The sequence below is a fragment of the Atta cephalotes genome, assembly GCF_000143395.1.
Source record: "Atta cephalotes unplaced genomic scaffold scaffold00004, whole genome shotgun sequence".
Lineage (NCBI taxonomy): Eukaryota > Metazoa > Arthropoda > Insecta > Hymenoptera > Formicidae > Atta > Atta cephalotes.
Genome location: NW_012130068.1, coordinates 1,246,230 through 1,273,489, shown reverse-complemented (window position 1 = coordinate 1,273,489; position 27,260 = coordinate 1,246,230). Strand labels below are relative to the sequence as shown.

The 27,260-nt window shown below is 35.1% G+C and overlaps 1 protein-coding gene across 1 annotated transcript in view; it reads right to left on the bottom strand.

Annotated features, from left to right (window-relative positions):
• The window catches only part of LOC105625885 (tensin-1-like), a 62,984-nt gene extending 38,363 nt beyond the window's left edge, over nt 1–24,621 (bottom strand). Inside the window, exons 1-2 of the mRNA XM_012207195.1 lie at nt 24,583–24,621; nt 17,946–18,026 (exon numbers count right to left, since the gene is read on the bottom strand). Of these exons, the coding sequence (XP_012062585.1) occupies nt 17,946–18,026; nt 24,583–24,621 (120 nt within the window). The remainder of the gene's footprint in view (nt 1–17,945; nt 18,027–24,582) is intronic.
• Between the last annotated feature and the right edge of the window lie 2,639 nt (nt 24,622–27,260).

Below are 27,260 nucleotides of genomic sequence, written 5' to 3'. Positions count from 1 at the left end.
CCGTTGTTGTCGTTCGGTCACGTCTACAGTATATATATATATATATATATATATATAGATGGATAGCAACCCCAATGTGTCCATCGGATTGTCATCGTAGTTCGTTAATTTGCATTAATGCGCTCTGTCAATCGACATGTCGTTTTCATTAACGTGTCGTTATCGCTGGCTGTCGTCGTTCTACTTATTTGATGGAAATGATGGAAATGTCGATTGGAACGTTAGTAATTAGTACGTGTAAGTTTATACGCACTATAATTTAACGTTTACATGTAACTTATAATGAAATGATAGGAAAACAAAAAAAATCATTTACGTATTCTATACCGTCTCTCAAACTTTATACAATAGATCTTGAGGGATTTAGATAATTTTTTTTAAAGTTTAATTTCTAAGTTAAATCTAAATCAGAACTGCACGAAACGTTCTGTTTATATTATGTATAATTGATAATTGATAAACGCATATATTGTTGAATTAATGAAATGCTTTGTTTTCTAAATACAAAGTGTTGTATAATGAAATCGCTCTAGCAAAGCGCGTTCAACTCGTGACGTGAACCGATAGCTTTCGTTTCGTGATCCACGCGCGTGGAACAGCGCGCATAGCGAACCTATATAAGCTGTGACTGTTTATCGAAACGTCACGTACAGACGACCTATCAAAACCAGAAGCGCGTTGCTTAAGCTCTCTCTCCCTCTTCTTTCTGTTTTCACAGCTCTTTTACGTTCGGCTTTGGAAACATATTAAATGTACGTGATAATATATTTGCACGAGATATTTTTGGCGGATATTCCAAAAATCGCACAAGCAATCAATTCCAATATTATGCAAATCGGATTTAAAATTCACACTTCAAATTGCAGAGATAATGCAGATTCTAAAAATTCGCTTTATATTAATGTTGCATAATAAATAACATTTCTCGTGTTGTTTTGATTTTCTAGAATCTTCTTGTGCGCAAGTTGACTTTACGAATAGTAATCCTTTCCCGGGGATGCGGATATTAATCATAATTGCAAAATTGAATGCATACATTGTCGAAGGTTGAAGTGTATTGTTTGTTGTTTTGACAAAACAGTCTTGTTGCTTGTGTTTTTTTTAACTATGATACGATATATTTGTTTCACAGACGGATGGTTACGAAACCAATCAATGCAGTTCGCTCGAATGGAAGGGCAAGTGCACAAAGGGCACCTAGTATTCGAAAAAAATTTCGCAATTCTCGAAAAAGACGATGTAAAATTGATTGTGCCGTAATTTCTCCCGAAATGTATTTTACGCTATGTAACATAATGTATTTTCATATGAGCATTTCATATATATACGCAGCATCTCTATTTTTGATTTTCATTACAAAATAATTCGTTTTAATTATTACAATTTATAAAGTATTGACATGAAGAAAACAATACGCTCTTGTGGAAATAAATACATTATTAATAGTTTGTTAATCAAATTACGTATGGTTCTTATTAAATTTAGTTTCTAAATTGCTTTTTAGTAGCTTTCGTACATCGTTAATTTATGTACAAATTTCTCTTGACGTTAGTTTTACGGATTAATTTAACAAGTGCTACGTAACTTCTATAAGAAGATTTATGGCCACATAATATTCCTTGGCATAATAAGAAAACAGTTTTAGAAGTAAAGTTTCCTTGGAAACCTCTTCTTCATAAAATCCTTCCTTATAATTAGATAATGCTGTACATATGTTTGCTAATTTAGGAAATGTACTTAGATATTTTAAATGAAATAACGCGAACAGATAACATAACATATCATATGTATGTACACGCGCAATATTAAAACTTTGCACGGTAGAACTTGAAGTAACTCATACCCAAATCTATGTTTAATTATTTTAATAGGATGAAACAACTCTATTGTTTTCAATTTCGCGACAGAATAAAAGAAATTTATTTAAATATTCGCACGTAAATATTTGCCAGTAACATAATCCAATGTTAAATATCTAATTTCACTAATTATTAAAAGCATCATTAATTATGAGTGTAGCTTGGGCAACTTCCTCATTCGACTCATTTTATATCGGCAGAATTAACATATTCTTATATACATTATAATTCGCTAAAGCATTTTTACGAAATAAAATATTTCACGACGTATTGTCAATATTTCAATATGTAAGTTTTTTATTAACTAAAATAATTCTGCTGCTCGAAGAAATATGGTAAAAATAATATCATCGTAAAATGGAAAAAACTAAGATTAATTAATATTTGTTTGCACGAAAAATGTGAATCACCATTTTACAAGCAATTGTATCAGAAATAAGTTAGCGCACAATGCTCGGAGCATACTAAATAATGCTATTGCGTAAAAAACAATGTGCAATATGGATTCTATATGATTCAAACGGTACTGAATATTAATTTCCAGTAATTTATATCAAACTTGAAATTAAATTTATTCCATAAAAGCTCTATTGAATTGGTTTTGTGGCAGGTTAATTCATTCCAGTATAATACCGTTCATATGTTTTCACGATGATATCGTATTTACTGAAAAATTGGAATGTAAACTCTGATTACAAACCGGTAACGAATCACGGTTTATTTTATTCCCGGCCGTTTTGACGTTTATCTGCATTTAATGTATGTACAATCGAGTGCAATTTAATGGCGTCCGGCGCGTCCGCATTCACGAAGCTATTTCGCAACATCGATTTTTCTTGGTCATTGCAAGCGTGATATTAAACCATGCAAATACAGCAACCAAATAAAGAGAAGTACCTTTCACAGAAAATAATACTGACAAGTTAGTTACTGCAGAGAAATTTAGCCGTCGAATGCGAACGCGTTGAACATTAATTCGGCTATATGCATGAAAAATTCGTATACGAATCACTTACATTAATAGAATATTTGAGAAAAAGTAATTTTCACTGAATACCACATTCCGAGCTCACTTTTGCGAGAGAGTAGTCATACTAACGAATCGCAAAACGATCGCGCAATTGTACACTCGGTGATGCTCGTGAGAGTCTTTCATTTTTAATTGGGTTACTCAAACTAATTAATTCTCGGGCTGAAACGAGAGGGTAGAGCGGTTCTCATTAACAGAGACGTGACACAAAGAAATTAACGGTGCAAAAAGTTATTGACGGACGGCAGCACGTCGGTAATTTATAGTAAACGGGCGACGCGCGCGAAATACTTTCCCTGTCTCTCTTCCTCTTTCACTTTTATCGCGATGCTATTTTTTTTATTTTGTTGAGCTTCGCTCGTGAATTGATTAGTTTCGTTTTCTATTTGCACGCACGATACATTCTTTACACGTATGGCGTTCTAATAACAGACGCGTTGCTATTTGTTAACAACCTGCACAGATTAGAGCCAGATATTTTAATTATGCATTGAGACGATATAATTTATGCAATTTGCATCTACAACGATTACAGTAGCGATTGCAAATTATAGTAATCTTTTTTTTAAATAGATATCTCTTGCAAATCGTCTGTCGTTTCTCTTCAAAGAATCTCTTTTTCTTCTGGATATCGTATTGCAAAATTGATAAAAGTTTTTACTAAAAGGAAGCATTTATTAACCTGTTGTTTTACAAAACAAGTTTCACATTTTCACAAAGATTAAGATTTTGTTTTAACTCCTCCTTCGAGATCTTACGTTACAGGCATTCTATATGCAAAGTAATAACTATGTAAACGCGCAAAGGAAAAATTTCACTTTAATGTAAATCTGTATACAAAGGAAAACAAGAGACATATGAAAGGGAGTCGTGAAGTCATTATTATGGATCTTGAAGAGACAAAGTTTGAAGAAACAAAGGAAGGTTAATTAAAGTTGCAATAAACGGAGTAGCATGAATAAATCCAGAATAGCGAGATAATTAAAATGTTTCGATACCTTTTATGTAATTCAAATTATTATCGATAATGTAGTATAAGAAAAAAACAATGAAAAAGCTTTTAAAAATAGAAAGAAAGAATTAAAATAAAAACCTATCTTATATGTACAGAAACTTGAATCAATTTTTCTACAAGCATTTTTTTGCTGATGTATCAGGAAAAGAAAAACGTGTAGAATCGTTTTTAATGCAAATTAAAGATTTGAGAAAGAAAAACGCAAAAGTAATTATATACGTTATCGGAGGTGCGTCAATTGTTTTTCAGAAATGTTATTCATTATTATACGATTGATGATACACATATCGAGATTGTACAACACACAATTAAAATGGAGGGTTTCTTACCTCTTTGAATTTTCGTGATATTACGGCACGATCAATGAATACAGCCGATCGATCGACGACGAAAATAGTCGAGAAAGTTGACTATATTCACTCTTATCGGGAAAAGCGATCGCGAAACGCGTCAAATCAGACTATTCTCTGGAACGTGATACGCGTTTGGCTTGTCGGACACGACTGACAGCACCGTGTTGCGCCACGTGGACCCCAACCACCCTTTGAAAAGCTTTACGAGCACAGAGGGGGTAGAGGATCATGCGCGGTGCTCCGTGTGCTTCAAATCAATCTCTTCTACTATACTTCGCTTTGCTCGCTTTGTCTAACTAATCGCGTAATTAGCAATATTTCTTTCAGTCATCGACCTGAAGTTACCTTCTAATAGTCTTCCTAATGTATTCTACAATTCCAATAAATATAGAAGATAATCAGAGATAAATCTTAAAAAGTGGCCTTCAAATAGAAAAAGGGTGCAAGCTTAGAAAAGAATATTAAAGGGATAATTTTTTACGAAAGGCTTTTTTAAACTATTACAATATGATTTTCTTTGATATAATTCAGATTATAACGGCTTCTTGTCCGATCGTTGGGGGAGGACATAAACATAGCCATTATCCTAATTAGGACTTCGTAAACCCAAGCGGCCAATAACTGTCTGGTGGCCAATAACTACGACCCTATTACATTTACTTTATATATGAGCAACCAAATAGTTCCAATATTCTAAGAATTCGTTATTATTATAATATATTTATATTTTGCACAATTATCTGAAAATAGTAGACATGCAGCGTTTAATTATTTAAATTACCTGTCCCAAAAAGATCACGATAAACAATAACGCTTTTCACTTTGAAGAAAAATTAATTGCGAATTGTAGACAAAGGCATTTACGATTTTGGGATATTCCGCGGAAGACTTTGAATTATCAAATATTATTTGTGCGAAACAATAACGCGAGTGTAGCTGAATTATACGTGGCGTGTTCCGGAGATTAATCGTTCCGCTTGTCAGTCTCGACGCGTCAAAATGTACGTCTCTCGTAAACCCGGAAACCCGTACGCGCATGTTATATCAGTGTTCGCTTCAAGACTTGGTCCCCGATAATCTCCCCGTTACCTCCTTCCCAGTCTTTTGCTGGTTCTGACGTTTGTAGCATCCCGAGCCTGTAAACTCATCCCGCGTCTCACCGATCCCGCCAACAGGGGTGCAAGCGGGGCGATGTTTACATTTCAATTATCCAACATTTCACTCTGCGCCATTATTAGTATTTGCATCATTTAGCAGGCGCAGGAACGTGCCTCAGCAACGACTCGAGCGCTTCGTCTGGTTTCAGAATAGTTAGAAAGGGGGGGGGGGTGAATCCGCGAGCGCGCGCGTCGAGGATACGAATCGGTTGGTTATCCAACGATCCACGCGAACAATTATCCGAGCGTGAAAGTGGGGCTTGTGTTGAATTTGAATTGGTTATTTACAATCGACACGTTCGAGTGTAAAACTGCGGCGGCCGACGGAATCGCAATAGTAAATCGAATAAATTTTCCGAACTCTGCGATTTGTAATTTTTTTTTTAAGTCGGATTTTATACGCGATGATCAAATATCGAGTACAAATTTATAATTACTTTTCCATTAAAAACATATTACTGACTGCCTATTGTAAGAGCGACAACACGAAAGAAAATAAAACGCGAGATCGCTCAATATCCCACTGGGGAAACTAAGGTTTAAGTTCATGAACGACCGGAAGAATCTGTAATGGTGGAGAAAGATTGGTTAGTTCGAGAAACTCCTGGGAATATCGGTAAGATAAAAGACACGTTGTTCCCTCTTGTTCTATCAGCGGAAATAGGATCCTCGAAAACTGCCGTTAGCCGTTCTATCAGCGAATTTTACGACGACAATGAGGTCACTATTCTGATATCGACCGCTTCTTTATCTTTCGTTTCTGTTGGCCCACTGCCGAAATAAAACTTTGTCCAGCGTGTCGACAATTGCTCTAATCTTTCTTGCTCAAACGAAAAACAGCCCGCGATAACATCTATTTCATCAAATTGTTAACCGTAATCAATATCACTAGATATCGATGTTACTAGATACCATATCTCTTTGCAAATTTTCTTTATTATAACTGTATGCTTGTGTTATTTTTATATTTTATGTATAACAATTTCGGGTTCTCACAAAAAATTTGTCGTCAAGAATTGCGCTCTAAAAGTTTGACGCACGTTTAGGAAAATAGACTCAACTGAAATTGTCGACTTTGCTGTCGTGATCTTCGGCAGTGACGCGATGCAATGACTTCACAAGGATGCAACATTGAATCGCTGTATCATCGATCGTCCTGAAATTTGAATGGGCAAACTTGTCCTCTTCGTCGCAATTCTAGTTAGACTTCTTCCGCAGCCACGTCTCTACTCAGAGTTCGTGAATATCTGATCATCGAAAAGACGGATCTTCCGCACGGCCATTCAGTAACTATACTTTGCGCGGTGAAGTCTGATAACGTAGTCTGGACGAAAAGGAACATATGCATGGAAAGGATATGTTTACCAATGCTATCTCTGCACAATACAAAAACGAATCTTCTTGCTATTTCGTGATATAAACTGAAATCACGAATGGAATTGCAACAGACGAAATCGTGATGTTTATATACAGCAAGAATTATATTTATTTTAATATGTACCACTTTTCAATAATTTTTTTAAACCTTAATTATAAAGCGAGCCTATTATCTTCCTTTGATCTATGTATATAATATGTCAGAAAAAATAAATAGTGAAAAAACATTTCAAGTAAATTTTTTAATATAGTAATCCTTGTTGTGTGTATACAACTTTATTAATCTAATAACACAATTTTTAATAAAAAATTTTTATCTTTTAAATTATGTGTGTAAAATACTTCTCAAGGACAATAGACTGGTTTGTGTATCACCGTGCATTCATCGTGCAATATATATTGCACCGGCGCTCTTTAAACCTTTTAAGTCGGCAACATGCTGTCGTACCGCCAACTGGAATGGAAAGGCTCTTAGCAGGTGCTTTAGGTGGGCGTGTTCAACCACGATATAGTACCCTTTAACCGCGGAAACGGTAGAAAGCACAACTACGACTCGTCGACCCCTTTCTTTTTTTTTTATCCACATCTTTCCTTTCTTTCATTGCATCGACCGCAAGTGAGAGCAAAATTTCCAATTCTTTTTACGTTCGCAGATACAATAAATAAATTTCTAAACATCTTGAAACAGAGAGACAATTGTGGTTTACCTCCAAGAGTTGGAATATATTCACCACTATGTTTATTGTCTATAATATGCATTTAGTATTTTTAAGAATCATGTATGTTTATCATTTCGTTCATAACGTATGCAGACACATATAATATTTCTTGAATACGTGCCAGCTTAAAAGCCGGAAACATTCCGCGAAAAGGCCGAAAGCGAATCGCATTTGACCGAAAGAAATTCACGAAAAAGTCAGTGCTCTAAATATTACAACCCCCTTTGCTCGAACGAGAGTCATGTTGGACCCCTTGCGTGCGTACAAGGCGTTCCACGATGTGCTATACGCGGAAACCCCGTGGCTTGCCATAAAGAAAATCCGTGACGGGTCTAGCTTCCGGCTTTTTTGCAGAAATGTCCCCTCTTCTTTCGCCACTCCGTACATCTTTCTCCAAAAAGTATCGCTTCTGGCACCAACCTGCTTGCCTAACCACTCTTGCATATAGAATGTACGTACGTCATCCCCTTCCGTACAGCGGGATGCGAGATACGCCCTTCGATCGGTTTGTCTTCGCTTTCTAATGGCAAAAATGCGCCCTTGGAACAGCTTCAAAGGACGTATTCTAAATTTTAACATCGCGATCTGCCATGAAACAAGCTTTTCCATAAACTTCTTGGTTTATATTTTCTTTTAGGATATGTCAGAATTTTCATAAAAGACAGGGAAATCAGCTTTTGTGTTTTGTGGATGTCATGAATTTTTATTGTATTATTAATAGAGCTTATTCACAATGCTGTTATTATTTTAAAATAGAATCGAGATGACCGGACCAAAGTAAGTAAACTAGCAACGCCACATTGCATTATCAAGGACGTTGCGATTAGTTTAAAGCACATGTGTGTCATGTGTTAGCCTTTCGTAAATATTTAATGACACGTTCCTTGGCATCCATGGCCAATCAGCTAACAAGAACTGATTTAGTTATGACGCGGCAGATGAGATAATTATTGACGATGATCAGTACCTAGAGACGCAATGAATTTGCAGTAATCGCTCAAATTGCTGCTGTGTAATCAGGAGGAAAAGGAGAAAAAAGGAAAAAGATGATTGCATTTTTATGGGCTTAATTATACTGATTTGATTGTCTAGAAATTATCACAAATTTGTTGACTGAACCGCTACTTCGATCGATCAACGTCGTAATCACTGTCGAATAACACCTCAATTTATCAAATAAAGAACCGTCGAATAACATCTTAATTTATCAAATAGTTATAGAAAATTATATTAAAACTTTCTTGTTTGAAATACAAGTTATACGTACTATTTTGTGTTAGAATTTTATTTATATACTTTGGTGCAATTTATTTATATCTTTATGTTCTATAATTATCTATATAAAAATAATTATGATAGAGAAAATAATTATGATATTGCAATAATTTTCCACGATTCAATAAAAAGATATTTGTTTTCGAGGGAATTTATTAGGGAAGCTTATTAGGAAAGAAGGTTATTTTAACAATATTAAATTTTATAATCTTCTTAATTATCTAGATATACATTTACAAATTTATAAAATATGAGGCGGCGCGAATATATTTGATTGCATATACAACATTATATAGAAAGTCATTGGAAAGGGAATGTACCAACAGAACAAATTAATAACATGCATCGCTGTGAGAGTATGTATATCCACAGCAATCCAATTTTACTAATCCATTATATATTTAAAATTCAATTACTGATAAATCATCCGCTTCCGAAAAAGTCAGAAATTTATTATTGATGTAAAATCGAATCATAACCCAAAATGAAATCATAGTTCTGCATCGTCACATGCACACGTGATTCCGATATTGGAACCCGCCATTTTCATCTTCGCTTTCCTTGAAACTGCACGGAGATAACATCATGTAAGAAGTTTCCTCCTTTCCGAGACTATTCGGCATGAGTTACAAGAAGAAAAGCGTGCAACAGAACGGACGCGAATTGAACTGCCGCAACGACGGGAGAGTTTCACTGTAATATCCGAGATCATTTGAGATAGTTTCAAAGGACGAGCTCGTGTCCAGCAAGCGAAAGAGAGAAAGGAAGGGAAAAATAGTAGAGACATCGCGTCCCGATCTCCATTCCAACGAGAGAAGCCTTCGGCCTTCCTGTGCGACGGAATCATGGTATCTTCTTTGCGTCAACGTATCCTATCTTTCGTACAAATACAGAATACAAGTTTGCAAATCGATACCGAGCTTTGTTCAAAAAATACCCGCCGGATATTTTTTTATCGAATAATATCAGCTATTATCACTCTGTTCAATAAAATAATACCGCGAATTCTCTATTATGGACGCTCATACCACTAAAATAGAAATCTATTTTTCCATATCTCGTATTTCAGTGCATATTCTGTTACCGCGATTCCGTGTCACTCAACTGAATTTTTTCTTCGATCAAAATTCGTAAATGTGTTTACTGCAATAGCATATTTTATCGAGTTACATTGTAAACTAAATATATGATACGAGTATATCGTATTATATGTGTATATATACATTTTTTTAAAACTTTTCTTATTCATAGTAATATCGAAAATATATTACATTTTTCTTTCTTCAATTTAAAAGTTTTTACAAAAATTCAATATCTTTTCAAAAGTGTTTAGAAATAAGAAACTTTATAATATTAAAAAACTTTATAATATTAAACTTTATAATATTAAACTTTATAATATTAAAATTATATAAATAAATTAAGAACCTAATCAAACAATTATGATAATAAAGAGATAATAAATAATTAATTAATACTCCAAGAATAAAGAAAAGAAAATTTAAAAATGGTAGTTTCACTTTGTTTGTGCTCGCTTTATCCTTGCCTTATCCTTTAAGCTTCACCCTTCTAAAACTCCGCTGCCTCTTTGCCCGGCCTGCTGTTTCTCTTTTCGCGTTTGTCAGGGGCAATGACAGGATATTAAAGTAGGAACAACGCGTAGACTGCAGACTGTAAATATCCGGTGGTGCTCGGCTTGCCTGACGTTCACAGTGAACAGGCGGATAAACCTGCGCCAGCAAAAGGATTCCCAACGAGCCGGACATGGGCGGTCGGGAATCTCTGCTGTCCGTATGGAAATGCACCGCAGAGTTTATTGCACGCTGGCTATGAAGCGCTGGTCGAGATAATAGCGTTGATGAGGAAGATATAAATTACTTGATGCTGTGAATAAGTGACAAAGACGGCATGCGGTTGTTCTCCTTCTCTTGTGTTGGCGTATACGCACTGCGTGAGTTACTCGAGCGACTACTTGATTGATTGAATACACTTCGCGATAACGAAGTACCGTTACAGCAGTAACCGATGCAATAATTATTTTAACCCTTCGGCGCAGGTCAGCTATTTTTGAAACTTTAATTTAGAGCCTGTTAATGCACAGATTTGAATGAGAGACTAAGAAATTGCAAGATAATACTCTAATGCATTATTAAGAAATCCATCGCTAGAGTGTTATTTTGCAAATGTATAGATAAATATTAAATCTTCTTTAAATAAAAGAAAGAATAAAATGTATGTTTTCTAGGATAAAAGATATTTCGAAAATTGTGCATTTTCTTATTATGTTAATTAAAAATTTTACAGAAATTTTATATGCCTTGTCGGAGTAACCACAAAGTATAACTTCTTGAGAATTTAGAACTCTAATATAGAGACTACGGAGAATTTATGAATCTCAATGATGAGAGAGGCAATATCACATGGCTATTCTTTATTGTAGCTAATAAAGGAGGACTTTTAGAACGGCCAAGGAAGTTTATACGGAAGTCACTTTTTCTTACTTGGGATTAAATCATTCTTCTTCCTCAGAAATCGACTCGCAAGTGTTCTAATTGTTGAAATCTGATACCGGAAGCGCGTGATTAAAATTTTCCTGAGATAAATTCTTAAAACAATGAACAACTAAAATTACGAACTCAATTATTCTGATATGATTAATTAAATTGTCTATTTCATTTTAGATTTTCAATAATAATACAAATAAGACTACGGTCAATTAAAGAATTAGATACAGATAAACTCTTATAAATATGCTTAAAATATTTGAAAATAAACAAAAATGATTCTTTATCTTTAAAAGAAAATTTTGTTTCTTTTAATTTTTTTCTCTTTCTTTAACGGCGAAAAATTTTGTAAAAGAGAGTTTGCTGTATCTATAGAGTTTGCAAAAAATATATCCATTTTTAGACGAGTATATTCTGTTATCTATATCAAACAGGATGATTTCTTATACGTCGTTGAGCAAAACGCGTAACTGATGCCAGGAATAACTGAAACCACATCGAGTGTGAAAATATTTGGAACTGTGAAAAGGCTCTTTGACTTTGACCTGAATCGAGCATCTCTCGATTTTCTGCATCTCGGAAGAAAACCTTGCTTGCCGTGAAAAAGGAAAAGAATAGGAATGAATGAGATATGAGAAGACCGTAGGGAAAATAGAGTATGAGAGAGAAAGAAAGGGGAAAATACCGTAAGCGCTGTAGAGACTCTATCGGTAGTCTGGCTGGTGGATCCTCTCATAAAAGTGAGCCCGAGAGAGTAATAAAAAGAGCGACAGATAAGCCGCTTCGTATTGCCTTTCGATCGATGGCGTGTTGCATTGACGTACGTGCCGAGCTCGCTCGCGCCGAACACTTCTTGGTGATAATCCTCGAATTCCTTGCCAATACGTTTCTGTAATCTACGACTGAGAATATCCACATGGTGGGTGTTTCGCTGTGGTAGAACGAGTTAACTTTGCGATTCTTTTTTCTCCTCTTTCTTTTCTTCTTTCTCTTCAGTTTCTTCCAAATAATTGCAGGCAGCGGCAAGCTTTTCAAACCGAATTTACTTAAAACTTTCACTCTGCGGATTAACTCATTTTTGCATAAACATCGTCCATTTAAAGTATCTCTCGGCCGACGTTGCTAAACTTTTTACGTCAAAAGCCCATTCTCGTCGCATCTGCAATCTACATCACCAACACATTGCTCGTGCGACAGTGTTTCACATTCACGCACTCGCATCTCGGGACCAAGAAACGAAAAAGAGGGGAGAAGGACGATTCGCACACACGTTCAACGAAGGAGTTCAACGACCTACGGGAATGCCAGGGCACCGGCAGGCTATCGTTTTAAACTGTGTTCGGCAATCTCGTAAGACCCGCCGCTGCTGTATGCGGAGGCGCGTACTTTTGATAACGGCGACCCCACGGAAAGGATTACGCGAGATCGGTGGTGAGCTCTGCGAACGGGATATATAGAAACGGTAGATACATAAAACGGACATAGAAACCGATGTATAATTTCAACAAGCTTTGATGCTATGGGAAGCGGAAAAATGCACTTCGTCACTATCGCCGCGCTGCTGTCACGAACCAGCACAAAGATCATGTTCGTGCGGGCGTAACATCGAAATTCACGCCTGCCAGAGTTGTGCAGATGTTTAATCGGTATTGTCGGTTCGTTGCGGATTGTACATGACCTATATGTAACATGGCTACATGTAACACGGCGTCGTCGACATTGTCGACGATTGTCTGGTAAACCAATGTCGAAACCGCATCGTCGTAAATGTGAGAAGATGAAGGTGTGAGTGCGAATAGATCGACTTTCCACTATTCCGTGGTGGTTTCGTGGTAAATCGTAATTTGAGAATGAACCGGTTAAACGTGATTTTCGTTCTTTGTTCTTCATCAATCATGAATCGACTTTATCGCGCAAAGTTACCAAGATTCGAAGCGATTGAGCAGTGCATCTTCCCATCCTTATCCTTGTTTTCACAAGGATCACACTTCTACAAAACAATCGGTGGTAATTTAGGTTAGAACAACAGCGTTAAGAGATCCCTGGTAATTAGTGTGTAGCGTGAACTACTGGAAGATTAGACCGTTGTCGTTTTTCTTTATTTTCAACCCTCGCGATAAAAGAGTTCGCGTCCCGAAATACCAGAAAGAGAGAAAGAGCCAGTGAAAGAGGTCGGCGGCTACGCATCCCCGAAATCAATATGGATACCTACACGTATTGTGATATACTCTGTACGTGTTCTCGTGCGTTTCAGTACCTTCCGCTGTCGCTGTGTCTATAGGGTGGTCAACGTGTCAAGGATAGAAAGATACCCTCCTTCGTGACAAATTATCCCATTTGTCGTGATCCACGAAACGAAAGTGACGCTTCTACGTCATTGACCACCGTGACAAATTTGTATTTGCGTATATTCATTTTATTTATCCTCGGCTCGCTAATGCACGATGACAAAATTATTCTATACGTGTGCAACGAGAAAAAAGACCAAAGGCGATTCTAGACGTTTACAAATTTATGAGCATATATTTAAATGCATTCGAATAATTAAATTACTATTGATGTTTAATACTGGTATCATCATAGGAAATACATAATCTTAGTGAATCATAATTAGATTAATCGATTTGAATGGTTTTAAAGAAACTTAAGTTAAATTCAGTTTAAACTCTAACGTTGTGTTCTTAGTTTTGTAGAAATGATTTCCGATTGTTTGCTGTCACAGGTATTTTCAGATGCATACTTCAAGATCGTATTTCTTTGACACGACTGCCTTTGTCATAGCTTTAATAACTTGGCAAGACAGAAACCTGAGAAAAAGAAACCGATGGTATGCCAATACATCATGCCGCTGTAGAATGCGTTTATTGGATTTTTCCCGATTAAATTACATTCCACGATGGCTCATCGATTTGATTTTGAATTTTAATAGCGCAGCCGCGATTTCTTTGGTCCTCATCTTATACACTAACGCAAAGTTAATAGTATTTAATAACTAGTAAGTATAATATAAAGAAATATTTGACAATTAATGTATAAAAATATTAACAATTAATTAATAGAAAAAATAGCATAGTATATTTATGTTGAATAAATTTAATACAATAGAAAAAACATATATAATACATATATAAATTGAGAACATTTTGACAAAATATTGTACGCTATTTTAATTTGTAACACGATACAATGTGTAATGAAACAATAATGGATATTTAAAAATTCGTGCGTAACTTTGAAAGAGCTATTTCAGGTGAAACAATTTTTTGGTACGATACATTTTCGTTAACTGACCATACCAGTACAATGTGGATATCCAGCTGGATATCTCGCGAAAAAATTCGGACCACTGTTTGACACTCCATGAAAGCGTCTCATGTAATTGGCAATTAAAGCAGATGGCTTTGACAGCTTATTCATCCTGCGACACTTGAAATTCGTATTTGTTAAAGAGAACGAAATTGTCTACGTGAATGTTCTAATTTTGTCAAATAAATTTCTGTTCATTCGCACTGCCATTTTTTTTTGTTAAACTCCCGAGAGAAATGCCATTGAATGATTTTATTTCAATTTAAATTCGAGGTAAAGGCCTTTCGCAAGCCCCTTTGAGTAGCTTCCACTGTGAATTTTCGTTTTGCTGCGAAAAAATGTCCTTTGAGCAGGAAACCGAAATACGATAAAAACTCACGAGATAACTCACGATAAACTCGTTTCAGTTTACTATCGATTTAGACGTACCAAATTTAAAAAAAAAATAATTATGACGATTAGATTTTTTAAAATAACGAGAAAAGATTTTAATATTTAAATATTCGTGTAAGTTTAAAATATAGAATATAAAAGCAAAATTAATTTGCTTTAAATTTTATGAATACCTTGCATTAAATTTCAAAGTATATTATAATTTCATGTACTTTATCGCTTTTCCAACTTCAAAAGTACAGCAAAAAAGAAACAATATATCTCTCTTCTCTTACCATTTTAAATTAAAAGATTTATTTGCGATGATCGTGTAATATTTTGTTACTCTCAAATTTTTATGACTAATAAAAAGTCAGAACAGAGAATCGCACGTCCGATAATTTGATCACATTTCTTGATTTCTCATTTCTTTATAGATATATCTATCCATTCTATAGTAGACAGACTAGCATTAAACTCAACGAAACTCTATTACGGGCTCTTATGCTAATACGGGCATTACAGACATTAATTATTCACGTGGTGTATAAAAATAGTTGATATCGACAGTGTATAAATTTTTTAATAAATCTTCATTATAAAGATCGATACAAACTGCTGGTTTTGTTTAAATTAAATATTTTCTAATTTGAGAAAAGTTAAATACGGCTATGAATACGGCTTAAATATATCAAATAATGCATTATTTGTACAAATAAAATTTATAAATCATTATCACATCAAATTAATTTCTCTCAATTAACAAATAAATATAAATGCAGCCAACAAGTAAATATAAATGTATAGTTATTAAAATAGTTATTAAAATACATCAATAATTTAAACGATTTAATAAAATTTTGATCGCATAAAATAAATATAAAAACAAACAGCTTGCATATAAAGAGAAAAAATATGTCTGTGAAAAATGTAATTTAATCTTATAAGTTGGAGTATTTTCTTGGAATAACAAATCTTGTTCAAATTCAATAAAAAGAAGAATACATGCTGGATTAGTTGCATTAATAAAATTTCATATCTTATATGTTGCTAACGATTGTACCACAAAACATGGAGATACCGACACCCTACTGGCATAAGTAGGCGACCGTTGAAGCGTTTCTTAACCAACCGAGCGTGATTTTCGCCTCATTTACAGCGGCCGTATAAATATAAATGCAGGGATGAGACGAGATATACGTGCATTTACGGCGTGTTACACTAAACGCTTCTTTGAAAGTCTGATCTTCTACGATGGAGTATAACAATAGGGACGATTTGCGAAAGTGCGCATTGAGTGGGAACGATCACTGAACACGGAGAGGCAAATGACTCGTCGAATTCACGACTCATTACGTTGGAGATTGCTCATATGATGATTTTGATTTCGTTACACAAATCTACAATTTTATTTATAAATAAAAAGAAGTCAATTATTATAGAAAGAACAAATAAATAAATTTTTATATGTAAAATAAGTCGGAAATCTAATTATGTTTTATTTTTTAAATTTTGCATTAAACTACTGGCAGTGCCTCATAAAGATATTCGATTTCATTTGTAAAGATTTCTGTGTAGTAAGTGACATTTAAATGATTAATTAAATAACAATTCATTCAACAATTTAAACTCTCTTGTTTCTTTACAATTTTTTTTACTTTTAAAGCATATATCCTTTCAAGAATATGTGGTTAGATACATTAATTAAAATAATCTTAATTAGCAGGAAACATAATATACTTCTAATATACTATCTAGATATATACTCAGGTACCAATATAACACACTATCTAATACTCGGGTATTAGAATTCTCTCACAATAATCTACTTATGTCTATATTGAAGTCGGCTAATTAACAATTAAGCGTGTCAATACAATGTATCTGCTCTTATCTTTCCACTCAAATTTCCAATAAAGTTATAATTGGAATTTAATATAACATAGATACCAGTATAGTTAATTACTTTATGACAGTTTACATCTCTGTCATTCGTAGGAAAAAGGAAAGATGTGACAAGTAAGCCAATGAATCTAACTTTATTCGTTGGCAACTATTCAAGTAAAATTGATGAAAACGGGCACGGCGTACGTACACTTTAATGAAGTAGTATCACGGGAAAAGTAGCAGCGTGCGTTCTTATAAACGGCTGCTCACGAATATCTTCGCACACATACATTGGAGATTAAGTAGGAACTTCCTGGCGAGTTATTCTCGCTTGTAGACAAATATCCAACTCCGATGAAACTCAAAGCCGAAATTCTGCTGATCCATTCAGGTACGGTCATTACTAGATTTATACAGTAATAGCGCAGCTTTAGAATAATAATCCCCTCAAACATGAGAACCGTTTTGATTCCTTTGCCATATGGTACTCATCTATTCGGGCTAATTACGAAATGTATTTGCTGTTGATTGCAATTGATGTCAAGCATTAGGACGGGAAATAAGCTCCCATCAATCCGGGCATCATTATGTATGCGTCGTTATTTACGATATTACATTATACATCAAGCATGATTTGTAAAACATAACAGATCGAAGGTAACGATTTTTTTTTAAGTAGCATCTAAATATCTTAAGAGATTGTGAGGGAAAATCTACAGTTTTATCTCATCTCGTATACACACATCTACATAATGTCGAGATCGCGCGACCATTTGAATATAAAACTGGTGAATTCATCATGCATGCAAAACGGGAAAACAAACAGGGTGAAAATGGGACCGCTGGTATATGCCACGCTATTATCCTAGAATCTTATTGCTTCTTATTATGCGAAGAGGCGTGCTAGAATAATTCGTCTTGTCACGCATTACCGGAAGAAGCAGGTTTTGCCATCCCCCGGAAGAAAAACAATGTTACTTCGCAGGCATAATTTGTCATTTCTTGCGTATAACAATCATATTCTCTTAAGAAAGGGATGCTAAATTAGAAATAGTTTTCAGTACACAACAGAATCAAGGGAAAGCACTTACCCTAAGGATCTCCAATTGGGAGCGCACAAATTCCGCGCGGCTGGGAATGTCGGGAATCGCCACAGGAAACGAACCCATGTACTGTGACAGAAAGAACTCGGTGTTAGAAGCAATGCAAAAGAAAAGATTCTTCGGATGTATATAGATTCTACTTTCAAAAGATTTTAGAAATTTAAATAACGGTCACGTTATAGCTAATGATCTAAGAATTTGACTTCTTTTTTACAAAAGCAATACAAATAAAGTTTAAAATCCTTTCTGAGAAATGCATTTCTGAGAAATGAATTTTGTATCACTGTAATCAAATATTTTCACAAACAAATGGCTATTACTCTCACATGCTTAATATATTTATTTTCATGCTCTTTTCGATATACTTATTGTACGCTCGAGAAATAATTATCAAATCGTCAATGCAACTGTGCTTTGAAGGGTCGCAACCCACCTAACCCGGTGGGTGGCTGCCAGACGGTGACATAGTAGGAAAAACTATACCGCTACGCACACGCCGTTGGAAAACAATAAAGGCAGACCTGGCCTACGACAAGAATTTAATTTCCTTTTTCCGTTTCGAGGACATCCGTACACCGGAACGCGACTCCCCCAGACTCGCCATTTCCTTTCAATAGTCAATTTGGCTGGCGATCACCCCTGCCCTCACGCGCTGAAACGAAATTTGGAAAATTTCGTTTCTTCCTTCAATCGAGAGGCAACTGCTTGTCTCTCGACTCAAACTTACCTAGAAAATTTTTATCGAGTAGTTTCCTTTCCTTTTTTTTGTCGTAGAAAAGCTATATTACAAACGTAATTTAAAAATATATTTGATTGATAGCAGTGATTTGACTATTACGAATTAGTTTAATTAGTGTGGCTTGTTCGTTTTTATAATATTTTTTTAATACTAAGAAGCTAAACTGAAAAAATAACTTTTTATAAATAAGATCGAAAGACTTGTATTTCCGGTATAAGGATATCTCTCGCTTGGTCAAACGTGTCTCGCCGATTATATGGCCGATAAAAATAGCGACCCTCCGAACACGACGATAAATAAAAGCACCAGGGGTGGAACGTACTAAATAACGACACCTAACGCAATTATGTCCTTACAGAATGCGACCATATATTTCTTTTTCATAATCCACAACAAAAATATTGGAGCGAAATATTTATAAATAATGAAAGACAGTTTAATTTGATAAAATTTCAAAAATGAATCAATACGTAACAGCGGAAAAGTTTTGATGAAAAGAAACTTACGAATTAAAATATCGAAATACAATGCGTTTAATTTATAATTTCGCTGTGATTTCTGTGCTGGTGAATTTTTTCGAGCTGGAAGTATTTTGATCGGTAGATTCGTACCGCAATATAATCCAAGTTTTAATCCTCCCGGATGATTCTCATTGTTGTGTTTCATCGAACTTGTCTCTGGGAGGATCTCCTCCCGGAATCGCTGGGATTTTCCTGAATTATTATGCCACTGCGCAGAAGGGCGACTGGAATACTCACTGAGAGAGAATTCTATAGGGGATGGATATGGTTTATAAAACTATAGGGATAGAATAGCTATTATTATTATGAATACAAAACGTAAAATTATCTCTTTTTCCCAATTATTCTTAAATCAGTATTAGAAAGCAGGGATATGAAATCATTCTAGTATTCAAAAGAAATATTCAAAAAAAATAATATTATCTTCGCATGATTATAAAATTATTTTATATGAAAATGTTATTAAAATAAAAATTTATTATGTAAATTCATTATAATATGTATTTGTTGCATATAATATTAATAATAATAATGTTACAAATTATATAAATTACATAATAATTTTATATAATAACATAAAATAATTATGTAATAATTAATTCATATAAATATAATTTTATAATTATTAAATATTATAATTCGAGAAAAGGAAGTAATTTGTAAATTTGAAAAATGTTGTTTTTAAATTTACGATTAAATTTTTTTATCTTAATATACTTTTTCTATATAGGTATATGTATATTAAGATGCGTTACCTTGTGTGTCTATAATTTCTTTTATCATCGCCTAGTTTTATGATAAAAACTCATTCCGCTGCGCCGCACAAGCATCATGCTGTTCCGCAATTACCGCATTTCCAGCGCAGGCAATCGACCGTGCTAATATCTCGCAGGCATTAAAACGAGCGTTAAAACGAATCGATTGAACGATCACGACAATCGAAGAATGGAAAAGCTCGTTTCTCTACGACGCTCGCAGCCGCACATGGCGCGCTGCCGCCAGCGAGGAATCGCTACGATTATTACGGCACTATAAATCCACGATATATTTCACGGTGGCGAAACACATCGGTTATTTTATTCGATCGCTTATATCCCACTTGAGCTATGCGCTTCTCTCGTTCGCGTCGCACGTAAGTATCAGCCAAATGACGCAATGACACCAATCATCCATTCTGCGGCGCACCTATTCTGATACGTAAAACCGGGATTATTTTCCTCTTCGGTAGACTTTTTAAAATTAAATTAATGAATTGATAATAATGATCGCGTATATGTATAAATAAAAAAATCTCATTTCTCTCTTTTTATTCTAAAAGGAGATTTTCAACATTGTTCTTTTATGCCAATTTCTTCAATTATTGTCAATTATTTTTCTTCGCAGATTCTTTAATAATTTTTGTTTGTTCTTCTTTGTTAATATGTACACATATTTCATTAATTGCACGATATCTCATACGCCACCAGTATTTAGAATGTTGCACGGAAACAATCGCAACTCTTCTCATGTCTCATCATCCACCAACGAAATTGCGGCATACGTGCGGACTAACAAGTTTGTTGTGACAGAATTTTCATCATAGAATACCTAATTTTGCCGAATACCAAGTACACTCTCGTTGAAGAATCATGATTGTTCTACTGTTGTTGAAGAATCGCGCCAAACCGCGGAAACCGATATAATTTTTATTCTTTCATTGAACAATTATAATCAATTGTAATCTTTCATATTTAAATATTATACATATATTGCATTGCTAATATCGATCAATACTAATACTGGCCAATAATAGTAAGTTTTGTGATAATAGTTAGTTATCAATATATTTTTTAATACTACTTCAGTTCCAATTTTTTATCCTTTAAAAACTAGAATGCTTATTTTCATTAGAAATATCTTTTCTTAAAATAAGACAAATATTTTTTCTATTTTTAATGAATATATTTTATCGGTACAAAGTCTATAATATAGATTGGAAAAACATTAAATCGATTTATTACTTGCGTCGTTGAATAACAGAATTTCGCATCTGCTGATTCTTTAAACGGATGCTGAAATTGCTATCGTAACCTTTTTATTCGTCTATTTTATTGCGAACGGGTCACTCATGTTCAACAGTAAATCCATTTACGTAAGAAGTATATCGTATATGGCAAAGAATACTTTCACCGATCGTTGAATTTCGCAAAATTATGCGGAAGTTGAGAGATTCGATTAATATCGCATGCCAGAGGCCAGAAGCGTATTGTGTCACTATCGTATAGATACACTGTCGTTTTCGTGCGGTCTAATCCGAATACTTTCACGCCCCGGAGATGTCGATCCGCAGGCGATTTCGAGAAAGTCTATCAAAATGTACGGCTATCTGTAAAAATAAATATCTAAGCACGACGTAAGATGGAATCGGCTTTTATTATGAAAAAAATATTTAAATAATTAAATATTAAATTTCTTAATTACTCAACTGATTCTTTTCTTATTTTTTTTATGTAAAGGCAGTTTTAAAGCCTTAATTATATTACAATTATATCGCAATTACAATTGCATTCTATCACAATTACTCATAGTCAATCGCAAGAAATATGCTCTTATCTGATGATATCGATATTAAACAGCTTTGTCTCTCTGCGGAAGCTTCGCGAGCTCCGATTAGATTCGAGCTTATCCCACCGGAAAGGACCGAGTGTGAGTGTCAGTTTCTGGCGATAATGGGATATTCGTTACGTTATCGCGAACGAAATTGCATCCGCGCGCAAGTCTGCATAGTTCGCCGCGCTTACCAAGCGTAGTCACGTTGTAACTGTTGACATTTTCGTGCGCTCCGTCACGAGAGTCGTGACGGAGAATACCGACGCAGGATAGAAAGGACGTTGCGTAAAACGTGTGCAGCATTTAAATGATTCAGAATGCCATCAGAATGGGAATCGAATCATCGCGTATAAGAGTCGACAGTATTGAAAATCGATGACTCTCGATTAGAACATGTCCCAATAATTAGATCGGTTATTTTAGAAACCAGAAATGCTAAATCTTGAATCAGATGACGTTTATCAAGATAAATCACTGTTTAATCCCCTGAAGAATTCTGACAATTGCGAGAAGTTTATCGATTCTTACACAGTTCTAAAATTATCTTTCTTTCGAAAATATTATTGCGGATGCAAAAGCCGATGCTTATAATCTCGAAAATTAAAAAAATGATATGTAACGAGAATAGTAATAATAATACTGATGTAATTATTTATTACATTCGTAACAAGGTTGGTTAATTTCTTTGAAACGAGAAAATTGAAGTCAAGCAGACCGGTAAAACAACCCAGAGATTTTAACAATGGTTAAAACGTAGAACAGAAAGAACCGAATATTTGTTATTCGAGTGGGTGAACGCGTCGCTATCCGGCTTTTACCATCGACTATGCGCGTCGAGAAGTTTTAAATTACACCAGCATTGTACGAATACAATGTGCTGTCAGTGTATCGAGTGTATGACGGGAACAATCGCGCGTACCTCGGGACAATTTAAAACGCAATTTATAATAACTATGAGATTAGTAAATCCGTTGAACGTAAATTAATCTCAGCCGAGTTTATCGAACGGAAACGATAGATACTTGGGATGCTGATAGAGTACACTGATAAAGTACCCTGATAGCAAGATTGTTTCACAAACGAAAACGTTTTTACTTTATCGCGATCGAAATTGCCTTTCCGTGTTTTGCGTTTTAATAGGATTGACGCCGCGCATTGCAGAATAACGACAAAAAGACGAAATAAGAACATTTCAAAGCGGAATGAAAACATAATGGGGCGTATCAGAGAGCACGAGTCGCGGTAGAGCACGAAAAATTTGGTACACGAATAGACACGCGGGATGTTGTCGACAGTCCATTATTTATTTATTCACTTGCGAACGTGCCAATCAAGTAAAAATTTTGAACTCGTAAAATTGAAGCACTTTCAAATTAATAAATCACGTTATATTCGACATAGCGTACTATTTCTATTGTGTGATACTTGAACGCATGGTCGTTCATTAAATTAATAAATATTGCGTTCCCGATGCAGCCGTCACAAACACAATGCTAACGTATTCAAAATCAACGCATCAATTCGCTTCGGGATCCGCATACTTTACTGTACGAGGCTGTGCAATCTTTCTTCTGCTCGAATGTTACATTCTGGCACTTGTTCTAACTTCTTAGCGATTGTTCGAGTGTTCAAGGTATACGAGATCGTTCCGTAGCGTAACGTAGTTTCGTAAACAGAGGAACGAGGCGAGATACGCGAAGGGAGAGATTTATATCCGTTCACTTCCTCGAGAGGAGGAAGATGCGATCGTAAGGAAGCGCGAAGAAAAATTCCTTACAGCATGCGCACACTCGCACCCCCTCCCCCCCCCTCCTCCCTGGTACGAAACAAAACGAGACAAGGCGAGATGAGTGCGTATGAGGCACATTGCACACGCGCGAGATTCCGTGCGAAACGCGTGCGGCCGCGTGCGTGTCACGGCCGTTGCGCTTACTCGCTTAGCCGCCTGTCGGGAAAGAGAAGAAAAGGAAGAAGAGGAAGAGAGAGTCGTACATGAAAATTACATACCCCGTCTGACTTGCGCTTAAAAGATCTCTCGGACGAATAACTGTAGTCAGCTAAAAGCCTCTCGTACGTCAATGCCATATTTACGAGATTTCGTGGCCTACACGGGAGGATAGTGATACTTTTCCACGATCTTTAAGCCTGTTTTACAATGTGCTTTTTGTTTCTTATTTCTTACCTTTTGTTATTTTTTTACATCATGTCTTTTTGCTTCTTATTCAGTTTTTTTGTTCTATATCCGAAATAAAAATTAACGAACTTTGAAAGAAACAAGAAATACGTAGCAAAAAATACAAATATTTGTTGATAAAACGGAGAAAAAGCAAAAAATAAATAACAAGAAACACGAAACAAAGAGCATATAGGCGTTTCACATGCTTTGTTGTCGCACGGTTGATCTTAGAAATGGTACGATTATCGAATTAAGATAGATACATGTAAATAAATTGATCGTTATGATGATTAAATCGTTGTGATGATTAAATTAAACGATTTCTTATCTCTTTATTATTAATCCACTTCTCTTTACATTGTCTTATTCATAGGATTTTTAATTTTTTTCTGTATATGAGTACTTTATATAAAGCATCTTTTCAATTTTTTTATATATACATGTGGAAAAGAAAATTTTTTAAATGCTGTCCTATAAATAAGACAATGGAAAGAAATAGATAAAGTATTGATATGATTATTATATTTTTCCGTTTAATCAATATCAATATCAATCTAAATATATCGTTAACTATAGTTAATGAATGGTGATAATATTCACCTTAGCTGCGACGGATCTCTTTGAGAACGTTTCTGCCATAATAAGTATACATCACTTCCCATCTGGTCGGCACCGGTTGCGTTTTCTCAGGAATATATTGGATACTTTCTGGGATAAAACTTAAAATATATAGAATTGTTTTTTAGTTCACATAAAAAACACTGCGACGCATTTTTACTGCACTCTCGTTTTACATCGTGCGAATTCGATGAAAAGTTTTACCATTGCGTTACTTTTATCGGCACTTTTCGAAAAAAAAAAAAATCCACGATGCATGCAACTGCATTCTCGATATAATCCTTTTCAAGTATAAGCTAATAGCTTCAGTTTTGTCGTCGAAAAATCGATAACACTTTTGAAGGACTTTTAACGTTGAAAAGGGATATTCTTACATCAATTATAACACATATTTTAATAATAATACGAGAAGTGGACGCGGTCGTTGATCTGGATATGTTAAATTTACAAGGCTAAATTTTTCAGATATATTTAAATAAGATATTTGTCGCCGGTTGGAAAAGAAATAAAGACTGGTCGACCTTTGCGCGTTCATGTGATAGTCGGTACGACATTTGCAACTGGAATTTCAACTGGTTTGATTTGTATCGTCAGATAGCTCGGATCGCAAATGCAAATATACGCAAAGGAACTAAAGAATTAATTTGTATTACATTATACAACCGATATATATGTTTAATTAATGTTTACATCGGGTACACAAATAATAACAGATTTAAATTAAACGGATAACAGCCAATTAATTATGATTTATTTAGAGGATGAAAAAGTAACACGAGAAAAGACAAAGTTAAATTATAACGCTCTTTTCTCTCTCTTTTCCAATTATATATAAATCATTTTTTAATATATTTTGATTAAAAAAATCATATAAAATATTTAAGAAATTTTTTTCTTTTGAGAAAGAGGATCAGTTTTGCATCTTATCTTTTCAATCTCTAAAAGTAAATTAAATGCTTAATTAGAGAGACTTAATTGAAATTACTTATAAAAATATATAGCATGAATATACGAGAAAGAGAATATGTCAATTGAAGCTTTTATGTATTACTTTATTAAAGCTACTTTAATTTTATATCGAATTCCTCTGAGAATGATTGTAACCAGAGAGACTGCCACTTTATTCGAATACTACGTCCTCGTACGCTATCACGCACGTCACGCACATCTTTTTCACCTCAATTGTCAAAACAAATATATCATTCAAAAAGTCACTCAATATACGAAATTGTGCGCGACACAATTTTCAGAAAAAATGACAAAGAAATACGTGCAGTAGACACTATCATTCATTTGACGGTGCAATATTCAAGGTCGAGAGATCCAATCCTTTTAAAATCACGATTCCATCTATAACAATTGCGTATCTAGGCCAACTACCGATAAATCACCGTGGCATATGCAACTGAAGTGTGAAATCTCTTTCACCGCGATTGGATTGCCGGATCGTCGTTTGTTTGACGTAATATTGACGTAAAATTCAACGGAAAACTATAATTGTTAATATGTGCGCAATCGCAATATTATCGTCAAGTCACATTAACAGGTAAAATAAGAGCGAATATTAGATAGTGAAGCGATGCAACGAGCCATGTTGAGCTTCTCGATCGCACATATGGAGCTATCGTCAATTATCGGCCATGTGATGCACTCACAGGTAGTCATCGTAGAAACACGCGTACCGGTATAAAATCACACGGCACATGGCCGGATCGCCGAGGAGGCAGATCATCGGCCGGAACGCGAGGAGGCCTGAGGAGGCCGGAGCACCGGTGAACGCGCGACGAAAGACTGGCCCGCGGGACCCAGTAAGAGGGGCCCTTTACCGCGCCGGGGCCGGGGCCAGCCGGGGCCTCGATGATACGGACGGCGGTCGGCGGACGGCGCGGTCGCTAATGGCCAATGGCGCACGGATAAAAGTAAAGAGGTAAGGACGTATAGAGTCCTAGGAAGGATCGTGCGTTGTGGAAAAAGAGGAACCGACCGACTGGTCGTGACGAGTCGAACAAGTCGAAGAAGAATAACGGAAGAAAGAAAGAGAGAACAGGAGAAAATGAGAGAGGGGGTGGAGGCGAGTTGCAAGTTTGGCAGAGGCCAGTCGAGCACCTGGGCGACATTACCTCTCTTCGTGTCTTCTTACAGTTCTTCGCGGACGTATTATACTTTTGTATACTTCAACTCGCGATTATTGTTGCGCGAATTGTCTCAAATGCAGTGGCGTGTGAAAAATTTGTTCTAACTTTTTTTAATTCTCTAGCACGCTGCTAAATTATTCCGTTTACCAACCACAATTAACATCGCTATAAAATAGTTCGCTGCTTTGTATTACATTTACATAATAAGATTACAAATTCATGCGATTAAATTCATCCATGCTATTCCTCAAAATAGCAGTTAACGAATTTTTAAGTGTTTTGATTTATGCGGTTCTTTCAATCATTTTATCACCATCATTTTATTACCATCAAATTTTATTTCAGAGGCGATATTATTGATCAGAATACATTTTTTTTAATATAAAAAATATGTGTTTCAAAAATTTTAAATCAATTAGTTTAGAAAATTACAGTTATCCGTACAGTGTTTGTACATTTTTTAAATATTCTATGAGAGAGAGATTGCAATCAATCTCCGCGTCATTAATAAATCGTAAGTTATAT